A 23725-nucleotide genomic window follows, 5' to 3' on the forward strand; every position below is an offset into this window, starting at 1 on the left:
ACTAATACTGTCTAATAATTATAAATTATAATAATAAAAGGCAAACAAATTTATAAAATTAAACAAAAATAACAATAAAATGTATAAAATAAAAAACTCTGTTAGGGAGAGAATAAAAAATTTAAACAATGTGAACAATGGGTTCCAGCATGTAAAAAATAAAAAATATTATACAAATTATCTAAATAAAAAAATCCACTTAGTTATTTCAAAAAAAAATTATCCCAAACCTAATAAAATATTTGACTCTAATACCCTCTTCTTTTTTAATCGGCTGTTACTCTACCTTCATCAATAATTATCCCACTTCACTGTCGCTGCTTGGCTTGTCACACAACGTTACTGGTGTCGCTCACCCCTAGTAAAAATAACCTTCCACCTAAGGATAAAACTAATCATCTGCATATCTATAATGAATTGAACACCTAACATACTTTAATTATATATAACTAAATTCAATTCAATTAAAATAATCCTCTACATAAGTATTAAAATAACTATCTACATACCTACTAAAATGATAATCATAAACTAGCCATTGAAGTAGAAAAAAAGTCCTTATATTAATCGGATTTATCGCATATGATGACACTAGAATGGAGTGGGCTGCGGGAAGGAAACTTTCATAAGCAAATAAAGAACCAAGGGTAAAATCTGTAAATGCATCCTTCGATCAAAGGAAGCATGAAGGGAGGAGGGAGTTTCTTAAATTGTTGAATGTGGGAGTTGGGCTACCTGCATTATTGGGAAGTGAGAAAGCTTTATTCGCCGATGAAAAAGGGGTTTTCTCCTCCAGAATGTCTTATTCTAGATTTCTTGAGTATTTAGACAAAGATAAAGTTAAAAAAGTGGATTTGTTTGGGAACGGAACAATAGCTGTTGTAGAGGGAGCGTGTGTATGGTCTGCCGGGAGATTGCAACGGTGTCGAAGGAGATGCGCTGGGAAGAAGGGGACCAGAGATCACCGGAAGATGGAGGACAAGGGGACAACTTAAGGTGGCGATGGTGTGTGTGGGAGACGGCGGCGGCGTCAATCGGAGATAATGACAACGTAGGAACTTTTGGTTAGGGGACCTTGGTTTGAACGACTTAAGTGAGGCCGTGCGTAGCAAGAAGGGATACCAGAGATTGGAAGAAAATGATGATATTATGAGTAATCGTCTGTAGTGGGAATGAGTTTAACTGCAAATCCTAATTTTTTAAATTTCAAAATTTCTTAATTAGATAATTAATTAAAAAATCAGAATTTTAATTATAATTTACCTTCCAATTTTAAATTATTGTTCACATTGTTCATATATGTCATTGTTTTTCATATTTTTTTTAAAATAAAATGAAGATAAATATAAAGAAGGATAGTTGAGAAATAAAATGAAGATAATCTTGCATGTAAAAAATATGAGGAAGATAAAGAAGGATAGTTGAAAAATAAAACTAAGATGACCATGTATGAAGGAAGAAAGTGAAGAAGGGTATGTTAAATTTGAAGAACTAACAATATATTATATATGATGATTAAATATTATTATTGGAGTAAAAGTCAATTATGTGTGTAATTAATTTGCTTAAGTGTGTAAAAAAATAATATAAAGCAAACTGGCCTAACAACTAGCTTCTGGCCCAATAACAAACAACCAAAGTCCAACATTGGTTCAGATCCAATAAACATTCACATAATTATATTTGATCTAAAGAAAGAGTGGCTAATCTACAAGGAAGAAGGAAAGAAAGAATCTGGCACAAGCCCAACTAGGTGGTCCAAGTCCATTCATTCAAATTGGTCACAATCTAAAAAATGAAATTACACTTTCATTTGAACCAAACCCTACACACAACCGAACCAAATTCTCTCCTCTCTCTCTTCTCTCTTTTTCATCATCCACGTAAAACTCTGAAGCAAAGCAAGAAAAATGGAAAGTTCTGAGTTAGGACAAAATCAAAGAACAAAAAGTGAGTAACTAAAACTAAGTAAGAAGAGAAAGTCAAAAAAATTAGGGCTATAGGTAAACATCACATCCGAAGCATCATCAAAGACATCTTTTCATCTTTGTGCAATATTGAACCTTGTGGAAGAAAATTTTGTCTCTGCATACACCAAATTGAAAAGCTCAAGATTTGAAGATCATGGAGCTCTGCTGTGAATCAAGGGTGAAGAAAGAAACTTGGGCTAAAGTTCAAATGCACAGCTCGGATTCAAGAAGAAATTTGAAAAAGGATGAAAGAGAAGATAGAAGGTAAAGATGCATGTATAATTCAGTCACTGCTTCTACTCTATCTCTCCTCTGTGACGCCGTTGCTACTTATTTTTTGGGAGAAGAAATCAAATGTGCTGAAGCAAAGTTTCAAGTTTTGTAAGCTTCGCTCCTCTATTAAATGGGTGAACGACCAAGGATTGAGGTAAGGAATGAGAGCACAATGTTTGGATTTCCATATCTTACAGTGCTATTACCATTCTTCTCCTTCATTGTTTTTATTGAATATTCTGTTTTCTCAATTTAATCTTTCTTTTTTCAATGGCAAAAGGCATTACAGTAGTGAGGAATGTAAGAAAAAATCATTGAGTGAAAAAGACAGAAAGAGTTAGATTTGGAGAAAAGCTAATGTTTATTTCAGAAACCTTTTGTATGTATTTCTGTTTTGTTGTCATGATCTTAAGAGAATTTTTTTGCAAGTTGGGTGAGTACTTTGCAGTTGAAAGTTAGGGTGAGTTCTTAGTCAAATCTGCCTTGAATAAAAGCTGGGTTTGTCCCAAATAGGATTGGATAGAATCTTAAAAAAATTGGTGAATGTAATCTTGTTCAAAGATAGTGAAACTCCATTATTTGTTGTGATGGATACTGGATGTAAACTACATCGCACTGAGTAGCCGAACCAGGATATATGGCTGTGTCACTTCTCTTTTTCTTCTCTGTTTCTGTTTTCTCATGTTAGGAGACAAAACAAAATAATCTCCTACTTATTCTATCCAGTTTGACGTCACAGTTATATGCATTACACTCACTTCTGTTTTGGCTCCTCCTTCGATAAGTGATAAAATAAAAGTATCTCCTATTTTTTACTTGAGGTAACTCAACAGAATCCAAAAGTTTCATCCTATTCTAAGATTACTCAAGTAAAGTTAAAAGAGGTCTATATTCAACCTCCTTCTCTAAGCCACTAATATCCACCAGGATAGGTGAGAGAATAAATTTTACAGTCAATTCTCAACGATAAAAATTAAAAGCAAAAACTAGAAAATATTACTTCAAATACACGTATATTTGAGGATAAAAATCATATTAAAAAAGAATTCTACTAGAGAATTAATTTGGAGTATAGTCAATTATAGTTAATTAGTTGAAAAATATACTAGTTACATAAAAAAAAAACAATTCCTCACCATTCCTATTTTCTAAATCATCCAACAAGTTTGATCCAATGTTCAAAATTTTTAAACGTGCCATCAAGCTTTTGAATGCTAAATCAAACATACATGTAATTATTGGCAGAATCGATTCGAAAAAAAAATATCTTTTTCTAAACCCCACGTAATTTCATCAGCTTGTCATACAAATATTGGAGAGATAATAACTAAGTTAGGAAAAAAATATAAGTCTATATTTATTTAGTAAGTCTAAATTCTAAAATATAACTTTAAATATCATAAATTATCTAAAAATTGAAGGTTAAAACAATAATTTTATAAATAAAAATGGATAATATTAGCTACTTAGAAATTAATTCTCTATACTTGTCTATTTTTTAGCCAAATATAAAATATTATAAATGCTAATTGTATTCTTTTTGTTGGTTTTTCTCTTTATTGTTTTCCCTAAGAGCAGTGGTATTGGATAGGTTTGGTTTGTAGTGTGTTAGGCCCAATTAGAAGAAGGGCCTAAGCCCACAGAGGAGCAGGTAAGGCAAAGCAAGGTTTATGGCATGCGAATCAGAAGGCGCTCCAAATTCAGCATTATTTGTTGTTGTCGCTTTTGAAAGGCGTTATGTTCTTCGCCTAAATTGCTTTTGCATAAGGACGTGTGATACGAGTTCTGTGGGACAAACTGAGAACTGTCATATGTCAATTGGTCCAATTACAAGAGTAACAACTAAGAAAATAAAAGAAGATTTTGTAAACATGGCTAAATTATGCGTTCAGGAAATGCATCAAGAATTAGATAAGACAATGATTAATAATTATCAAAAATCAAACGTCTCACTATTTTATAAGACGCATTGAAAACTCTCATTAGTCAAGATGAATTAAAAGAGACATCACTTTCTTAGAATTTATTTTATGTTTATTTTATTTTTGTTGTTTGTTTGTTTTAGGCCCAGTTATGATTTGACCCATTTTTTTTTATTCTAGTGAACTTATGAGTTAGGAGTTTTAAATTTAAGAGGTATAAAAACCCTCTAAAACCTTGTAGCCACTTTTTTTTTCTTAATTTGATGAATGAATTTTTTTTTGAGTTTCTTTAAGAAACTTGGGTGTAAACAGGTGAGGTAGAGTGATTTCCTTAGTTGTTGCATCAGGAAATCAAATTGAGGTAGAGGAGTCCCTTTCTTTGATCTTTCATCTTATTCTGGGTTACTTTCTGTATCATTTGATATCAGATTTCAGGTATTAGATTAATTTTCATTAGTCTACGTCTACCCTTCTTGTGTTCTAAATAAATTAAAAAAAAAATTTCCAGCCACGCATAGTCAGTTTATCCTTACGTCTTATTCTTTTCTTGTTGATTGGCTTTTTAATTCCTTTTTCCTAAGATTATTTCCTGTCCTTGCTACTTTTGTGTTCATCATTATTCTTTTCGTCCTTCCTTTCTTATTAGTTTATTATCTTTCTTCTCATTATTAGTAACAAAAAAAAAAAAGAGTACGCACTTTAAAGTTTCTTCTTATTATTAGTAAATTTTTCTTTTGCCAACACATCTTGAGTACCAAAAAAAAAATACGTACTTTAAAATTTACACCGTAGTACTTCAGCAAAGTAAAAAAAAAAAACACAAAAAAAATCATTATGTTCTTATATAAAAAAAACAAAGCAACAATCTCAAAAAAAAATCATTACATACGTTATTATTATTATTCTTATTTTTTTTTTTTTTGTGTCTTTGTTCCTTTTTTTTTTTTTCTTATTCTTTCCATCTTTTCCTCTTATCGTTGCGTCGGATTTTCTCTATCTTTTATTTTTATTTGATTTCTAAAGTGTAATAGTCAAAGAGATTCAAGAGTGGTAAAAGACAAGAGTGGTCAGTTCAATAGAGGGTAAAAGCCAATTTTAAGAATAAACATGAGTGTCCATCTTTGAGTGAAATACGTGAGCGAGTGATTGTTAGGTCCTTTTATAACATTTTTGTTACAGGTTCACTGTTATGACAGTTCGTTCCGAAGATACTTTAGTTGACATGGAGTTGATGCAGAGGGCCATTCAACACTTAATTAATCGCTTGAATGAATTGGAAGCATGGAGGTAAGAGGTGACACAGACACTATCCAAGAATACTAAACAAGGACCTTTCTGGAATCGGCGTCAGAATCATGTACCTTCTGATGATGACTCTGATGGGGTTATAACACCTCGAAAGAAAAGTCAAGATAGCAATATCAGCGCCATCAAGATGCAAATACCACCATTCAAAGGGAGAAATAATCCTGAAGCTTATTTGGAGTGGGAACGTAAGGTGGAAAGAATTTTTGCTTGTCATAATTACTTTGAGGCAAAGAAGGTTTGTTTGGCAGCAATTGCATTCTCTGACTATGCCTTACTTTGGTGGGATGAACTAGTGAAGACAAGACTGCGGAATGATGATCACCCTATAAAGTCTTGGGATCTTATGAAGCGCCTCATGAAGAAACAATTTGTGCCTTCGTACTACTACAGGAAAGTGCATCAGAAGTTACATCGACTGACTTAAGGCTCCAAGTCCGTTGAAGACTACCATAAGGAAATGGAGATGCTTATGATTACTGCCAACATAAAAGAGGACACTGAGGTTACTTATGGCACGATTTGTCGGTGGTTTGAATAGAGCAATTGCTGATATGATGGAGTTGCATCATTAGTGGAGATGGAGGATTTGGTCAGCATGGCAATGAAGGTGGAGAGGCAACAACAAAGAAGAGCACCAAGAGGATTATCTCATACTAATTCAAAGTGGGAGTCTCGTAGTGTTGACACAACAAAGACTAAGGGTGTTGAACCCAATGCATTGTTTGATGCTACAAAGAAGAAAGGTAATTCTAACTCTTCTTCTGCTACTTTTAGACATCGAGATATTAAATGCTTCAAGTGTCATGGTATGGGGCATTATGCTAGTGATTGCCCAAACAGGAGATTGATGGTTATTAAAGAAGATGATATTGTGTCTGATTCTGATCATGATGATAATTTTGATCATAATAGTATGTCATCTTTGGAGGATTGTTTTGATGGTGATGTTGAGTATGCAGTCCATGGTAAATCTCTTGTTGTTAGACGTGCTTTAAATTTGCAGGTGAAAGAAGATAGCCTAGAGCAACACCAAAATTTTTTTCACACTAGATGCTTGGTGGGTGAAAAAGTGTGTAGTCCAACTATTGATGGCGAGAGTTAGACTAATGTGGCTAGTACACTTATGGTAGGTGCTGTTTTGATGCAGGAAAAACAAGCCATTGTCTTCTTCAGTGAAAAGTTGAATTTAGCTCAGCGTAAATATTCAACATATGACAGAATTATATGCTTTGGTTCGGGTTTTGGAGGTTTGGCAACATTACCTCTTACCTAAGGAGTTTCTGATTCACACGGATCATGAATCTTTGAAGCACTTAAAAGGACAAGGTAAGTTTGCTAAAAGGCATGCTAAATGGGTGGAATTTATTGAAACATTTTCATATGTGATTGCCTTTAAACAAGGTAAAGATAATGTCATTGCTGACACTTTATCTCGAAGGTATACTTTGATTACTACACTTACTTCTAAGTTGTTAGGATTTGAGTTTTTAAAGGAGTTGTATGCAACTGATTCTGACTTTTTTGCTATTTATGCCTCTTGTTAACATAGTGCATTTAACAAATTTTATAGACATGAATGTTTTCTATTTCATGGTAATAGAATTTGTATGCCTGCTTGTTCTATGAGGGACTTACTTGTTCTTGAATCACATAATGTGGGTTTGATGGGTCATTTTGGTGTGCATAAGACATTGGATGTGTTATCTGAACATTTTTACTGGCCACGCATGCGTAGAGATGTTGAAAAATTTTGTGCTAAGTGTATTGCATGTAAACAGGCTAAATCTAAATCTTTACCACATGGTTTGTATGCCCCTTTACCTGTTCCTATGCATCCATGGGTTGATATTTCTATGGATTTTGTTCTTGGTTTGCCTCGAACAAAAAAAGGTCGAGATAGTATTTTTGTTGTGGTAGATAGATTTAGTAAAATGACTCATTTTATTGCATGCCATAAAACTGATGATGCAACAAATATTGTTGATCTGTTCTTTAGAGAGGTTGTGCGTTTGCATGGTGTTCCCCAAACTATTATTTCTGATCGTGACGTAAAATTTTTGAGTCATTTTTGGAAAGTTTTATGGGGTAAGTTACGCACAAAATTATTATACTCTACTACTTGTCATCCTCAAACTGATGGTCAAACTGAAGTAGTAAATAGAACATTAAGGACCTTATTACGTGCTGTTGTTGATAAGAATTTGAAAACTTGGGAAGATTGTTTACCTTTTATTGAGTTTGCTTATAATAGAACCATTCATTCTTCTACTGATTTTTCTCCTTTTGAACTTGTGTATGGTTTTAATCCTTTAACTGTTTTGGACTTATTACCTTTTTCTTTGAGTGATATTGTTAGTTCGGATGCAGAAGGTAAAGCTGAAAAGGTTAAAGCAATGCACTTGAAAGCACGTGAATCGCTTGAAAAGAAAAATAAGTTGACAGTTCAACGGGTGAATAAAGGTCGAAGACAACTTGTCTTTGAACTTGGTGACTGGGTATGTGTTCATTTGAGAAAGGAGAGGTTTCCTACTCAAAGAAAATCCAAGTTAGACCCTAGGAGTGATGGTCCATTTCAAGTGCTCGAAAGGATCAATAACAATGCTTACAAGATTGACCTTCTGCGTGATTATAATGTATCAGCTACTTTTAATGTCTCTGACCTATCTCCTTTTGATTGTGATGCAGATTCGAGGACGAATCTTTTTCAGGAGAGAGGGAATGATACGAGCCATGTGGGACAAATTAAGAATTGTCATATGCCAATTGGTCCAATTACAAGAGCAACAACTAAAAGAATAAAAGAAGGTTTTGCAAACATGGTTAAATCATGTGTTTAGGAGATGCATCAAGAATTGGGCAAGACAATGATTAACAATTATCAAAAGTCAAACGTCTCACTATTTTACAAGATGCATTAAAGACTCTCATTAGTCAAGATGAATTAAAAGAGACATCACTTTCTTAGAATTTATTTTATATTTATTTTATTTTTGTTATTTATTTATTTTAGGCTTAGTTATGATTTGACCCTTTTTTTTTTATTCTAGTGAACTTATGAGTTAGGTGTTTTAAATTTAAGAGGTATAAAAACCTTCTAAAACTTGGTAGCCACTTTTTTTTTTTAATTTGATGAATGAATTTTTTTTTTAAATTTCTTTGAGAAACTTAGGTGTGAACATGTGAGGTAGAGTGATTCCCTTAACTGTTGTATCAGGAAATCAAATTGAGGTAGAGGAGTCCCTTTCTTTGATCTTCCATCTTATCCTAGGTTACTTTTCGTATCAACGTGTCAACGAAAGCTTATATCAATCTTTACTACGAATCCTTACTATCGTAGTTTCTTTCGCGGTCGTGTTGTTTACACACATTCACTTCTTCGTATTTTTACTTTTCTTTTGTTTGGTTGCTTCTTCTCGTGAAAATCCTTTTTTATATTGAAGTTGGAGATGTTCTTGTTTCTGAAGCATATATCAAATTTCTTAATTAACTAGTTTTAAACAGCGTGCTTTAATCTTTTTTGAGCTACATTATGCTACCTGTCTATTAGTACAATCAAAGTATGAAAATTTGGGATTGGATACTTTAAATTTTAAATTTTATTCATCATTTATTTTATAGTTGAGATAAAAAAAATTATGAAAGAGCCAATGAGTAATAGCTCAAATGGCATAGTCTCTCCGTACTCAATTAAGAAGTTACGGGTTCGAATCTCCTATCTTTGATTAAAAAAAAAATTTATGAAAGAGAAAATATATTATTTATTTTATAATTTTAATAAGCATAAATATAAATTATATATTTTTTATAAATACATATAAATATGAGTATAAGTTAGTATTGGCTAATTGATGGCAAAAAATAAAATTTTTATGGTCACCTAGTATTGCCCGTTAGTATTTGTAGCAAAAATGACATCTCTCTGATGATTTCATGACACTGGATCCGCAGGTTCTGGTGACTTAACTGGGAAGAGCTCTTAGAAATGGAGAAGCCACCAATTCCAAATGCATCACCCTCATCGAAACCAAACCAGAAAAGGAAGATTCGGTCGCCAAAGGAGCTGATATCACATTATGAATCCCAAGGGATGGATAGAGGATCCGGAGTGATATCGTCCGGCAGAGGGAGGGAAAAAGGACAAGCTGTTGGTTGATTCTTCAAGGAAGATGGATGCAGCTAATGGCAGACTAGCTGTTCTTGACACGAAACTTGATTCAAAGCCTTGTTATGTTGAGACTGTTGCAATTGGGATTGCCTCTGCTGCCACACTTAGAGGAATGGGTGCTATCATGTCTCGTGTCATTGCCCCTCTTGCACAGATATGGAACTCTGTTACCACTGCCACTAAATCTACTCCACAATGACCATTTATTTGCCTTGTTAATCTTATTTTACCATTCTTAATTACTTGTTAGAACTTAGCACATTGTTCTTTAATGTAAAAGTAAAAATAAAACTCTCTTCCACAATCTATTGTCTTGTAAAACCCCCCAAAAAAATGGAGTCATAAATGCAGATGGAATCAAGTATAAACAACCATAGATTGATCAGTGTTTGGAGGTTAAACTTTACAAAACAGTAGGACTAAATGGAAGTACATCTTGGAGTCTAAATTGAAAGATATTACTGACTCACTTTTTGTTTGGAGAGTAGACTTTTATTTTGTATGGTGTTTGGGTCTAAATTAACAAGAAAAAGGGGGTTCAAATGGCGTAAGCATACATATGAAATATGAAGTTGATTTGATATTTCAGTCTGTGCAGCAGCGATACATGTAGAACTTTTCCATGGGACGGCCGCATTCGACACAAACCACCTTATCTGGGATTCTGCCATTGGTTCCCGGCAGTATCAAGCGATTACAATGATGTGGGGTTTGTAATCCTTGAATATAATCATCCATTGCAGGCAAAACCCCCTTGTCCTCTGCCTTGTCCTTCCATTGATCATAGTCATTGAGGCAATTCAGGAATGTGTCTCCCTTTCCCTTTGCCATCATATTCTCTGTGCCTCTGCTCATCACAACCCACCCTTGCTCACTGCTGTCAAAGCCTAGAATCCTCATTATCTCCTGCATTATCTCATCATTTTCCACTTTTTTTTCCTGCTGCAGTTTTGAGTGCCACATGCTCTCCAGCCTAACCCAGAAGAACCATATAAGGGTGAGCCCAGGGTCAGGGAGTGTGTTGCTTAACTTTTCTTCTTCGATGACCGTGTTGATTTTTCGAACCTTTTCTCCTGGGTTGCTTCTCCCTACATAGATCATCTCCAGTGGTAACTTGAGAGTTTCTGCCAGTGATCGTGCCTTCCTTGTGAACTTCCGAATCCACTCTATGTCGTCCCCTCCGTACAAGCATATGTATGTGCCTTGTGCTATCTGGAAGGAGTTTAAAAATCATATATGGAAGTGCATTATGAAATTATCTAAAGAAAGAATGGGAGGACTATACTATACCCAATCATAGAGAGATGGATGTATTGTATCTGCCAACAGTTCAAGCCGCCATGATTCTTGCTTCCACAATGCTTCCTCCCTTGAACTGGAGAAAGGATAAGCCAAGCTTCCCCAAATCCACATCATGTGTATTGCATTCAGGTTAACAACCTTTCCTTGCTGATCCAGAACTACAATTATTGGCTTGACATTATTGAAAAGCCACACCTCTTTTATGTACCTGATGGTTGCTGGCTCCAACATGGAAGGGTCGTAGAGTGAGTACCAAGTCATCATAGATTGCAGCTTCACAAACTTGTTTTGTTTCTCTTCTGTCCATGGGGTTCCCTTATCCACAATTGGGATCCAAACTAATTCGTATTGGCTCTCAAACCTGCTCGATTCCTGGCGTGATTCTTGATACATTTGTTCAAAGATCATGATTTCTTGATCAGAAATATGATGGAGGTCTGTTATGTAGAGTAACACAATTTTCTTCCGCAGCACCTCAATGCTAACCTGAAGATGAAGCATTGGATGATGGTATTACTACATCTAATGGTGTAAGAACTAATGGGCAAACATGATCATAAGTTAAATATCAGGGTTAACCCGTTGTTTGGTAGAGCCATCAAACAATGGCAACATATCATCCTTGTTGTAAATCAAGGCTTTGAGAATCTTCATGTTGTCAGGGTGGGATGTCTGAAAAAGGATCTGAAGTGTTTCAAATGCTTCTCGTTGTTTGTTATCATCTGCATCATAACATGATATTTCAAGCGTTTCTTCAACGTATGTATCATTGTTGTGAATAAGCAAATAAGACTGGCATACCTAAATGTTGACGACAGAGGTCAAGTTGCTTAAGAAGGTGGCTGTTTATGTTACTGAGCTTATGAGCCAAACTGGAAAGTTCCCAAGTCTCTATTGTTGATGACATGAATCTAAGACAAAAACAGACAAGTTTAATTCAGAATTTGCATTTGATCTCAAAAATCATGAGCTGCTAGGATATTTTATATTGATTAATACCCTTGACCGAGGCCAATGATGCCTAGAATCTGTGTTGCGCAGGCGATGATACTCCGAATGGTCCAATAGACAGCACTTGGAATAAGATTGGAGGCAGCTAGCGTCTCTGGTGCTTCAGGGTCAATGTACTGAGAGGGAAGGTCATGGAACTGCATAATGTAGTTGGTTACATCCAACATGGCCTTGAGAAGGTGGCTGATTGCTTCAAACTTGGGTCCCAATTCATTCACTTGTTCCAGCGTTTCATGGATGTGTTTCAACATTGCAACAGACCTGGCAAGAGGGTTGGTGGCATGAACCTGAGCCAGAAGCCAGAACTTGCCAAAGTTGGTCGCGAATGCCGCCAATGCTATCACCACCTTGGCCTCCCATGAATACCTTGACAGCATGCTTAGTATCCCCATGGTTGTGGCATGTGCATCTCCACCACTCAAACACTTGCAAGATATCTGACACAACCATGAAGGCATTAAGAGAATAGAGTGTATATATAATCATATATGAAACAATTAATTTTTCAAAAATAAAAAAATAAAAACAAAACCTCGCATGAAACTTTGTTAATTGTGTGGGAGGTGATATCTAGCATGTCAGTTAACTCAGATTGTTGGAAGCTATCCATTAAGCCATCCAATTTCGCTGGCTTTCCCTGTGTGAAGTTTCAGCACAAGTCAAATATTTAATAACTATACTTTAATAAGATGCATCAAAAGATATTCATATATTATATTAGAAAAGTGTCTTTGTTAAAATAAGATAATCTTAAAAGAATCGAAGGTAGTTTTCTATAACGGAAACTATTTAAATAAGATATACCTGAACAATGCCAGGGATGATAGAAGCAGCAGAGTTGAAAATGTGTTGAACCACATTAAGAAGAGGCCTAACATCAATGCGTTCATCATCAACAGGAGCATGAGTGGCACGAATTTGTTTGGTCATTGTACTGTCATCTGATGCTGAAAAAAAGTGGGATTGCAACTTCCTGGGCACCATTGCCATCTTCAACAAGAATCAAGTAATGCTGCTGCAGCAAAAGGCACAGTGGAATTTAACAGATACTAGTTAGGAGCAATGGTAGCTAGCTACCTCTTAAGCCTTATATATAATTATTCATTCATTCCAAGTTTATTAAATTTCTACCTTGCTTGTTCTCGGGTTTAACTCCTCTATAAAGTAACCATGGAGAATCTGAGATTTCAGATAAAGGCTCGCCAGTATCGATCACCTTTATTTTATGGCTTTCTTGTAGTTGGTATGTTCTGCTAAACACTTGTAAGATTAATGGATTATCACACGAGTGGTGTAAGCTTTTTAATTTGTATCGTTGTACTTTATGAGTAACTTAAAGTTTTGCTAAATGTTCTTCATTAGTAATCTAGTAACTAAGTGCTCTATATATTCTTCGATCAAACTTTTGGATTCACACCTTGCAAAAGTTACTAGTACTGAAGGAATCATATGTTTACAAGTTAAGATATATAAGAAAGGTATAAAATTCACACAACTTTTTATGATATGAAGGAATCAGACCATTTAACTTTCAACACTTCAGTAATGATTAGTTTACATTTGTTGCAGCTACTCTACGATTATGTTGAGTGCTAGTTGTGATAAAGATAAATGTGGCAATATTAACGTATACTAATTTAGATGATGTAAAGATAATCATGTTCCAACTTCCAATTAACACCCTTGCGCTCAATGCTTTTATCGTACATTTATCATTTGCTAAGCAAGACTCTACATAATTAATGCCAATACACTTGAGTACAAATTGTCAAATAAATTTACAAATATGCCTTTGAAAGCAGATTTGTTAACTCGAATAATGAATCCCATAAAGCATATGGTAAATCCAACATGGATGAGGTTGCTGAGCTTCCAGTGTCAACAAGTTTGAACCATTGGCTTCCAGGGTCACAAGTATGATCTGTGCTCAAGCATTTGCAAGCATTGGTCACAATATTATTGTTGGAATCTATATCCAAACAAACCTTAGAACCATCGGTGAGGTTAGAGGAGAGGTGCAACTTTGAGTCTGAGATCATTTCCCATTTAGAGTTAGAAGCAGAGCAAATTATGCTAAGTTTTGCAGGATTTCCTTCTTGATCCGCTTGTAAGCAATAGTAAGTTCCCATTACGTTTAGTATCTTTTGAGGCGTATACTTCCAACCATCAGAGTTAGAACAAGGGCCCAACCTCAATGGGTCTTGTATTGACTTCCTTGTCACACAAAGCCCCGTCAAAGGATGGTAAATCACTTTGTATGGATTACCTTGTGTTATGCCTGGTCCTACATAAAAAACAAGACGTAAATTAAACACCTAAACACACTTCAATGGGCCAAATCAGTGGGCTTTTGCTTACCTCGGAAGGGAAGTTGTAGGGAAGAGATCCTTTGCAAGAACGTAGTATTTCTAACATTGGCCCAGTCCCAAGTAAGAAGCCCATAAAACTCTTCCATTCCAGCAACGCCTTGTCTAAAATAATAACTGCCAACAAGAGTCCAATAGGCCCAATCGAAGTCCAGGTCAGCCGCAAGAGCCATGAAGCAGGTGATGTACCTATTATCATTAAGATTGGTACCTCTCATGTCCAACCCAAACTCGCTGAAAAACAAGGGCCATCCTTGGTCCAGCAAGAAAGCAGAATTGGTGATGACGTTTGCGGACACTTGTCCACACACTTGGTTGGGGTTCCCTTGAACCCAAGCTTGACCATCCGTGAAGGCATACCAGTGCGCCTCAAAAACTAGTTTCCCCTTAAAAGACACTTGCACTGCTCTATTCCTAACGAACGATAAGTCCTTGTCAAAACTTAAGCCAGACAAGATTACAATCACATTTGGGTTCGCTGCATGAACCGCTTCCGCTCCTTTCACCATATACCTTCATGTTCATAAACAACGCAAGGACAATAACGTAAATTCCAAATCTCAAAACCCTAAGAGAGAGTTATTTAGAGATATCATACTTGTACCAATCGTTGACATTCTGTCTAGGGCCACGAAGCTCGTTTCTTAAGCTCATGCCTACAACGTTGGTGACTCCGTTGAAAATAGTGGCCATCTTGGTGAGGCCTTGGATCCAGAGGTCTGGGTTGAAATATTTATCGCCGAAGAAGCCATTGCCATCGTTGTTATTGCAGCACCAACCTGGTTCGGTTATGTGGTTGTCCAAGATCACCATCACATCGTTGTCCCCGAGACTTTTCACCACTGCCTGATTTGCAATACATTGTTATTCTTTCAAAACACTAAATGCATCTATTCAATTTCAATAATTTGAGTTACACATAAATGACACACTATGTTTTGATTTTGATACTAACAAACTTCTACACTTCATTAAAAAAATTAAGTGTAAGTCAAAAATAGGCGAAAAACCATCTTAAGAAACACACGTAATATTTAAATTTAAATGATAAGAAATAAAAAAATGAAATGGCCTGCCACTAAAAGAATCATGTATTTAATATGTTAGGTGGTTGAGAGAGATGTCCAACTAATTAAGCTCTTAAACTATGTTACAACACAGTTGAATATAAGCAGGGAGTATAATTGTTGATATATAATATGTTTTTATTAGTGGCCACTTGCCACAAAGGAAATTTAATTTATAGTCAATATCGCTATCACATAAGCATCACGCATGTCAGCATGTATTTGTAGCAATAAATAAATAATAGAAAAGCATCATGTGGGAACAAATTAAGGAATATTATAATGGGTTAGAGACCTGAAAAGCTTGGATGAGATTGAGATCGATGATGGAGGGGTTATTGGCTTGGATGCCAGCAACGGAATCAGTTAGGCCAAGGCTCTGAAATGATTGTCTAACGGTTAGAGAAGCGAGGGAGTCATTGGTGACCAACAGAATGGGCCAAGTGAGCCTCACACAGTTGAAGCCCATGGACTTTATACCCTTCGAGATCACATCCACTGGCTTCTTGCTGAGCCCCTCCGCCACCACGGGTTCTAGATGGGACACCCAATTGACGCACGCAAGCTTCACCCTCTTCCCTTGTTGGTTTACTATCCACCGTGAATTCGTGCTTAGTGGAACCTCCTCCGTCAGAGCCTTCACCACTTGGAGTGTCAATAACAACACTAAAAAGGTGGAGCATCTTCTCCTTTCCATTTCTTCTTTCTTTTCTTTGAGGGAAAATAAAGGACGGATATGCTTCACATCTATTTATTATGGCTTGGATGACTCATAAAACACGCACCATTTCTTTATTGAACTTTATCCTATCATTATTTTCTTACTAGAAAAATACGAAACTTATTAAGCTACACAATAGAAAAAAACTCATTACAATCATCTATAAGTTTGGTAGGTTTTAAATCCCGAATCTTTTCTTTTAATTAAACAAATTAATTAAAGCCGCACACCGTATATTTGATAAGATGCCGTTCACTACTTACTCTAGCAAGTGCTGCATGGTTTTTCTTAATATTGTTATGGCGTAAAAGCAACAGTTTCTCAAATAGATTAATTATTGATTACCGATGTTTGCCGTCAAAGAAAATATATATAGTTGGGCTAATAAGCTGAAGTGTTTAAGAAAAGAGCTAAGTGTAGTATGTCATGTTAGAACTTCACAGAACGTATCGTGACTCCATCCAGTTAAAGCTTAATAATATGAGACGCAACCTATATATAATTTGTTAAAGAAAAAAGACCTGCATCAACATGGCATCCGTCTCAGAGAATGCCAATATAGTAGTTTGCATCTTATACTCTTAATTGTTTGCTTCAAGAGAAGGATAAAGATCAGTGGGTTGTTGCTTTTTATTTTGGAGCATATATAGACGACTATATATTGCTTCTACTACAACGTTCCTTTTCGTCTTGTATTCTTTCTTTCTTACTTGATTTCTACATGCATCCATCATCCGTGTATTTGCTTCTCTGCTGATCTCTCATTTCTCTCTGACCTTTTTTAAAAGAAAAGAATACACCTTTATTTTTATTTTGTTTCCTACAGGGGCTTATGCTTTAAATTAACTTCTTTATTCACAATCATCGAGTACAGGAGTATACTTATTCATGTGGCCGTTGTCTTTCATGGTTATTAAAGTGCAAATATATATACCCTTTTTTTTATTAGGTTGAGAATGTAGTCTGAGGTGGATATATCATGCTAAAAATTCATGAAATGCAACTAATCAAATAAAATTAAATCAAATAATACAGATTTAGTTTCTGATTCTCTACGGGCTACATCAACCAAAATCACAAACAAGAAAAGAAAGCTAAAACAAACACTATTATACATACGTCAAAATAAATCTAGATGAACCAAGTCTTTTTCTCACGACACACAAATCAAACTTCATATATACAAGGCGGCAACCCACTCTCTCTATAAACAAGTATGATTAAGTTGGAACATTAGTTCGAAATCGTGAACGTAGTTTTGTGTACAAGGCTAACTACATATCCATCAAGGTCCCCTGCATATACTCTGCCACGTTAGTTAACTTTTTTTGACTTATTCAATGCCATCAATAGAAAGCTAAGTTTATGAATGATATATGAGCTAACCTTGTTCTAGCAATGTATGCATGTGCCACAGAAACAAGGGTTTGAGCCAAGTTAACTAGTAAAGCTTTATTCTAGTATCGATTGTGCTCCTGCAAATGGGGCAGAATTCAAGATTCTCTCCACAGTTACAACAAGTCTGTCATGTGAGACTTACCTGATGCCCACAACCAAAGGCCATATCCTTCCCATTAGTAAGACAAATTGGACAAAGCTGCAATTCACCATTAGATCATGAATCATGATGATCAAATCACGAAAATATGCTAGTCAAGTTGAATCTGAGGTTGAATAGAATGATGTTAATACCTTATGATCATATAAGCCACCCGGTGATGATTCTGCACTGGTACTAACTGCATTATCATAGCCAGTATGCGAAGGAGTACTCTGCTGAAAACTATTACTGCGAAAAGATATGTTGTTGCTGCTGGAAGCCCTGTCATATTGAGGTGGAGGTAAAGCAACCCTGTCCGGTGAATATCCCCTCCGAGCACTAATTTCATCAATTAAAACAACACAAGATTCAGGGAAACATGTACGTACACATATCAAACTAAGACTATGAGGAGTAGTGGTACCATATTTTCATACCCCAATATGCCATGGTCTATGGTTGCCTTATATTGAGAAGGTATCTCCATCAGAGCTGATAGAGCAAACTCTGTCTCTTTCCTTTCTGAATCTACATTCTTTGACATTATTTCAGTAAAATTCACAAACTGGCAGGACATAAAACACATGTCATTATAGTTATGAACATATGAAATTTGGGAAGTGAGTAAGGTTAAGGCTAAGTCTAAGTGAATTACCGGATCCGCACTCCTCGACATTATTTCGGTAAAATTCACAAACTGCATTCAGGCTCCACAAGTTAGAATATCATAATTCAGTATTACTGCAAGATATGGCAAGTCAAGATAACTGAATGAATTATTACACCAAACCTGAAAATTGTCGAATGATCTAGTAGGGATGTTATCATCAAATTCCCTCATCATATCCCATGGTCCATCTCCAACTCCCACCAAAACTATTGACAGTGGATACTCACTGCAATTTGTGAAAAATATAAGAATGGAGAATGGGAATTACAGAAGAGAGAAAGCAAAAATAATCACCTGGCTTTTACAATTGCATCAATTGTCTTCTGTTCCTGTGGACTTAACTGGCCACGCTCTGTGTCAACGCTTCTGGTCACCTGTGCCAACATTTTGAGTATCATCGATGCAAATTGGAGTTTATGCTTAACATTCATAACAAAAAATTAGCAATGGAAGCACATACATACATACATATGTATGAAAGATACCTACCTGTCCATCAGCAATTATTAGCAAGACATGATATTGGCCACCACTTTGCTCAACAATAGTCATTGCCATCTCAATAATAGGTGCAAAAGAAGTGGGTCCTGTCACATAGTTAAATGCAATGAGTTATACATACTACTTGGCCTGATTCAAAAATGCTATCTAAGAACTATGATAACTGGTGAGGGCAACACCTGCTAGTTTGAGACGAGGAACAATTTCTCTGTATTTTGACAAAACTTCCTCAAATCCATTGCAGAATCTATCATCTGGGTAGAAACTGAAGACATCTTGATCATGTGTTGATGCTGACAATGGGAGAGAAACACAGGAAAGAAAATCAAGATTGCAATTTGGAAATGCAAGCAATGGGAAAAACATGAAGATCTATCTGTAAATCTGGGTGGCATTACCATCTCCGAATCCAAAACATGGAATCAAGTTATCCTCGTCAAAGGCAGATAGAGTTGTCCCAATAATGGAGATCGCCTGTTCATAAGGATTATGGCCATTTCCGAGGTGATGTAAACTTTTTCGGTTGAATGATCTCTTTCCTGATTTTCAAAGTTAATGGTATAAATTTAGTACCACAAATTACTACAAGAGATTCAATGATCAAGAAGTGAATAGGATATAAAACCTGTCCACTCATTGCTTTTTGTGAAATCAATGCCGACAATGAGATTAGAAGATTCTAGGCCAGCTTGTGAAAGAGCAGCAGTAACCTGTGTGCAATATACATTCAGAATGGTTTTCTTTGTTGAGTCAAATAGATCAGCCCAAAGAATAGTTGATACTGATAGATCTATAATAATATTTGTTATGAATATGTAAATTAATATATTGAAATTTGAGGGGAAAAGCGATAGAAATTCAGCAGTTAGTTTCATCCATATAATTTATGAAAAACCAACCTTAGCTTGTTACAAGCTACTGTCTATAGCTTGAATTTTTTGGTCATGCGAGGTCTCCCAAGTGTTATCTTTTAACCTTTTAGTGCTAACATCACAAATCTTACAAAGAAGGAAGTAGAACAGGTTTCACTTTATTTGAAAAAGATTTTAACCTGGGTCCAGAATATTTTCAAAATATTTTAAGGGAATTAACTATTTTTCAATTAACTTTTTGAAATTCTCTTTTTATCCTAAATTTTAAACCCTAAATCTTAAATTCTAAATTTAAAATTCTAAATCTTAAATTCAAAATTTAAAATTGTCCAAAAAATAAAGATTAAAAATATAATTTTACAATAAAAAAGTTAACTAATGTTATTAATTAAAAGTAATTCTTTGTACTTATTAAAAAGTAACATTGAAAATATGTTTACTTTACATGATTTTCAAAATAGAGAATCAACACACAAATCAAACAGACCCATGAAATCTTGTTTTTCTTTTTTCTTTTGTGTTATTAACAATGAAGATTTTCTCCTTTTAATATTTTATGCATGCAAACCCATAAAACCAAATAAACAAGCACTTGTGAATTAATTAAAACTAAATAAATGTAATTAATGAAAGGTATTTAATTACTATTTAGGCACCACCAACATGGGAGATGGTATCAATATAAAACAGTTTTACACATACATTAAAATTAAACTCTTATAAATTAATTTTCTATACTTATTCTTTTAAAAATTCAGTACTTTAACAAGATTCCATGATCCATTAGACGATGGCATTGATACTAGCATTCAAAAAATGATTAAACACACAATTATATATACGAAATCATGAATGAATAATCTGACCTCGTCGAGTGAACGGTAATTATCAGCAATCTTGGAATATCTCCTATCCAACCTCCTTTTCGGCTGTTGATAGTCGTAATACGGAGCGGCGGGTGGCCGGTGTTGAATTGACGGTTGATATGCATACGGTGGCGGTTGCGAGTATCCATAATTGTCCCAAGATGAAGATGAAGCACCACCAGAACCGTACGATGGCACATGCCTCCTATCACCGCCAGATTCTCTTGAACTCTTACCTCCCATAATTGACTCCTTCAGAATCAAACCAAGGAAACACAATATCACAACCAACGCTGTCCAAGTCTCCGCCTACAAATTCCAAAATCATATGTATCTTGAGCTATAATACAATTCACTACTGCAAATGTAAAAGAACGGTTATCACTTCATTCATACCTCTAGATGCATTGCGGATGAATTGTGATGAAATTAACAACTACCGATGTCTCACGCTAATCGCGTAGATTAGACTTGCTTTTGTTTTCTCCTTGTTCAACTAATTAATAGATCGATCTATCGAGAGAAGATGTAGAAATTGGAAGGAAACTAAGCTAGAGCAAGGTCAAGTCAAGTACAACAAACTTTTCAGCCATTTCCTCCTAATCAAACATATATTCCAATTTATTTATATTTTTTATATAGACACTAAAATATAGGAAGGTCTTTCAAACTATCAACAATCCCAAGCAATATTTTGATAGAAAACAACAATGATTGACTTACAAACTGGCACGCAAAGTTAATTTATTAAAAAAGAAGCGGAAAATACGAAGTATATTTCATGGATCCTTCCCAGTATTGCAGGTGAAAAGGAAATGTAGAAAGACTTATACTTTGTCTAAGTTGACCAGTACATTTTCCAGGATGTGTGACACCCAAGAAAGTGACCCATCTCCGGAAACGCCACCTATTGGCTAATATGATTCTACTATACACACTATAGACTATACAATGTCTCGGTCAATTTTTTTATTCTTTCCTTGTTCTTCAACCGCTGTTTGTTTACTTGTTTTATTTAAAGGGACCACACGGTAAAACATCTAGAAAATATAATGAGTAGGTTTCTTTTATGTTATTTCAACACACATGGCATGACAAACATCATTAGAAAACAATATTTGGTCTTATCTAAGTAGATACTATTTACAATCGACTAATTTTTCTATTTCCCATGACCTAATTTAAAAACGTTCATCGTTAATAAAGAGACATCCTAGCATTCTTCCAGGCTCAAACTCAATACTTCTCTATTGAAGTCCTTAGTTATATCTTTACTTTGCCATTTAGACAGTCTCGGTTTAAAAAGAAAAGGATGCACTAAATACATATAGTATATACAGACAAAATTGCAGAAAATAATTTAGTAATGGATAAAATAATGGTGCGTGCCATCAACCTGCACCAGTAGCTTGTAGTGTCTAAATGCTACAATACACAGATAGAAGCTCAAAAAAATGCGGTATAGTACTCTTGCACCTTGAAGCTCCTCACTCTCACAGTAAATGGGGAGCGTTTTAATTTGAACACGAGACATTGATATCTTCGCAGTCATTGCTTTCAACCATATTGGCAGAATCTGGTAACAAACTTTTCAATCACCGAAAATTTTTGTAATAGATTTCTGCTTTGCCAACCAAGTCTTGCGGTAACTTACAGTGTAGTTGAACTTGGATTGAACTTCTGTAATAATAGACTTCACCTTTATCAATGGGTCTGCTTCGACTAACAGCCTAATAGCCTCTGCAATTGTGTCTGAGTTTAATTTGGCATGATCTTGTGAAATCGTGCTCATTGTGCACGTGTGTTTGCCATTGTATCTTCTGATCTCCCAACAAGTTTTCTTTCGAATCAAGCTAGTTTGGATAAGCCAATCGCACCCTGCACCATAATCTTTGCATTTTGCATAGAATGTCTGCAGCTCAGACTCATACATAGGTAATCAACTCCTCTAGAGATAGTGTAGCTTTTGATTGCAAATATTACCGAATCTCTCGAACCAAACTCCATTTCAACACTAAATTCACCATCTTCTACTGCAGTGTTGCCTTCACCTACGACATGCGCACCACCATCAGTCAAACAAGGCAAATAAAATAAACACTATGGGTAACTTAAATTAATAACCATAACATACTTATGTTCGCATATTTAGGAAATTCCGAGGCATGCATGGCTTCGAGATCTAGAGTCCACATAAAAGACGGAACACCAAACGGATGCTGGCTTACAATGGCATCCGCTTCATTTTGCACTGCCGGATTGCCTGCCAAGTCTCCCTCATCGTTTTCGTCATCGACTTCATAGTTGGCTTCGAACTCATCGAGCTCATCAACATTGACCTCCTCGCCAACCACGCCCAACCCCGACTGCTTTTCGAACTCAACGTACAGCTCTATCATCGGCACGTGAAATTGAATTTGTTGATAAATACATAATATCTGCTGCATACTGGCATCGTCAATGATTAGCATTATTTGAAACTGTATCAGTCCACCAAATACTTGTACAAGATTTTTGTATAAAATGTTGCTCACCTTTTTTGAAATGTGGCTTTGAATGTTGTTACAAAGCCCATTTTGCAACTCTACAAAACTCATGGTACATGTAATAGCAAATGACAACGGACATTCACAAACAAAAGTCACTCCTTCATGTGTGTTTAGTATAACCTCACCGTTATAATACACTCGCAAATTTGCAATATTTTCCATAACTTCAACCTCACCTAATCCGACTTTTTAGACACACCTAACTTCCGAAAAAACTAAGAACTACGACATATGTGCAAGAAAGTAGAATAGGATGAGTAAAAGTGGAGTGAGGTAAGTTGAATGAGTCTTGTTTCGTATTTATAGGCAAGACTCTTGATTAAAGTATATTTTTTAAAATAAAACGCAACCTGTGTTTTTAGTTTTCCAAAAAAAATTTTGACCATTCATAAAACGCAATCTGCATTTTGCATCTTTTAAAGAAAAAACTGACACAAAAAATAAAACGCAGGCTATGTTTGGATTAAAACAAAATAAAAAAAAATTGAAAATCTTGCAAAAAAACAAAACATAGACTGCGTTTGTTTTGTTTCCTGAATAAAAAAATAAAAAAGAGTAAAACCTAAGTTACATTTTGGACTGAGACCATAACAGTAAAAATTTTGTCTATATCTATTTCATT

The 23725-nt window shown here is 35.3% G+C and overlaps 3 protein-coding genes and 1 pseudogene across 5 annotated transcripts; 1 reads left to right on the plus strand and 3 right to left on the minus strand.

Moving 5' to 3' along the window:
* LOC110270433 lies at nt 9373–9939 on the plus strand (annotated as a pseudogene).
* On the minus strand, nt 9996–13277 carry LOC107631702 (protein SIEVE ELEMENT OCCLUSION B-like). The gene is made up of 7 exons (XM_016335228.2): nt 12756–13277; nt 12484–12588; nt 11940–12388; nt 11742–11851; nt 11520–11662; nt 10929–11426; nt 9996–10850 (listed from the first exon to the last, which is right to left on the minus strand). Exons 1-7 carry the CDS (start codon nt 12939–12941, stop codon nt 10224–10226), a joined length of 2118 nt encoding a protein of 705 aa, XP_016190714.1. The 5' UTR covers nt 12942–13277; the 3' UTR covers nt 9996–10223.
* On the minus strand, nt 13692–16278 carry LOC107631704. The gene is made up of 4 exons (XM_016335230.2): nt 15680–16278; nt 14916–15163; nt 14310–14830; nt 13692–14235 (listed from the first exon to the last, which is right to left on the minus strand). Exons 1-4 carry the CDS (start codon nt 16079–16081, stop codon nt 13730–13732), a joined length of 1677 nt encoding a protein of 558 aa, XP_016190716.1. The 5' UTR covers nt 16082–16278; the 3' UTR covers nt 13692–13729.
* On the minus strand, nt 16907–21415 carry LOC107631705 (E3 ubiquitin-protein ligase RGLG5). Of its 3 annotated transcripts, none has more exons than XR_001618611.2 (13): nt 20951–21415; nt 20555–20863; nt 19442–19526; nt 19215–19355; nt 18996–19109; nt 18805–18902; nt 18610–18689; nt 18436–18541; nt 18083–18210; nt 17798–17984; nt 17646–17702; nt 17492–17580; nt 16907–17400 (listed from the first exon to the last, which is right to left on the minus strand). XR_001618611.2 is itself a non-coding variant. In XM_016335231.2 (12 exons), the coding sequence occupies exons 1-12, from the start codon at nt 20960–20962 to the stop codon at nt 17563–17565; spliced, it is 1335 nt and encodes a 444-aa protein (XP_016190717.1). In that variant the 5' UTR covers nt 20963–21415; the 3' UTR covers nt 16907–17562. The 3 variants fall into 3 exon arrangements, 1 of the variants encoding a protein (XP_016190717.1); XR_002359952.1 differs by having other exon boundaries at nt 16907–17411; XM_016335231.2 differs by having other exon boundaries at nt 16907–17580.

The sequence above is a fragment of the Arachis ipaensis genome, chromosome B03 (assembly GCF_000816755.2).
Source record: "Arachis ipaensis cultivar K30076 chromosome B03, Araip1.1, whole genome shotgun sequence".
NCBI classification, from domain to species: Eukaryota; Viridiplantae; Streptophyta; class Magnoliopsida; order Fabales; family Fabaceae; genus Arachis; species Arachis ipaensis.

What these genes read in the sequence shown, in the direction of transcription:
- LOC107631705 (XM_016335231.2), bottom strand. An exon ending in GATGCAATTGTAAAAGCCAG is followed by an intron (nt 18,542 to 18,609) that starts GTGATTATTTTT and finishes CACAAATTGCAG; the next exon opens with TGAGTATCCACTGTCAATAG. An exon ending in GATCATTCGACAATTTTCAG is followed by an intron (nt 18,211 to 18,435) that starts GTTTGGTGTAAT and finishes ATGTCCTGCCAG; the next exon opens with TTTGTGAATTTTACTGAAAT.
- LOC107631702 (XM_016335228.2), bottom strand. Translation starts at nt 12,941, where the DNA reads ATGGCAATGGTGCCCAGGAAGTTGCAATCCCACTTTTTTTCAGCATCA. An exon ending in TCATCCCTGGCATTGTTCAG is followed by an intron (nt 12,589 to 12,755) that starts GTATATCTTATT and finishes AACTTCACACAG; the next exon opens with GGAAAGCCAGCGAAATTGGA. An exon ending in CCTCTGTCGTCAACATTTAG is followed by an intron (nt 11,663 to 11,741) that starts GTATGCCAGTCT and finishes GTTATGATGCAG; the next exon opens with ATGATAACAAACAACGAGAA.
- LOC107631704 (XM_016335230.2), bottom strand. Translation starts at nt 16,081, where the DNA reads ATGGAAAGGAGAAGATGCTCCACCTTTTTAGTGTTGTTATTGACACTC. An exon ending in ATCTCATCCAAGCTTTTCAG is followed by an intron (nt 15,164 to 15,679) that starts GTCTCTAACCCA and finishes ATTGCAAATCAG; the next exon opens with GCAGTGGTGAAAAGTCTCGG. An exon ending in AATGTCAACGATTGGTACAA is followed by an intron (nt 14,831 to 14,915) that starts GTATGATATCTC and finishes ATGAACATGAAG; the next exon opens with GTATATGGTGAAAGGAGCGG.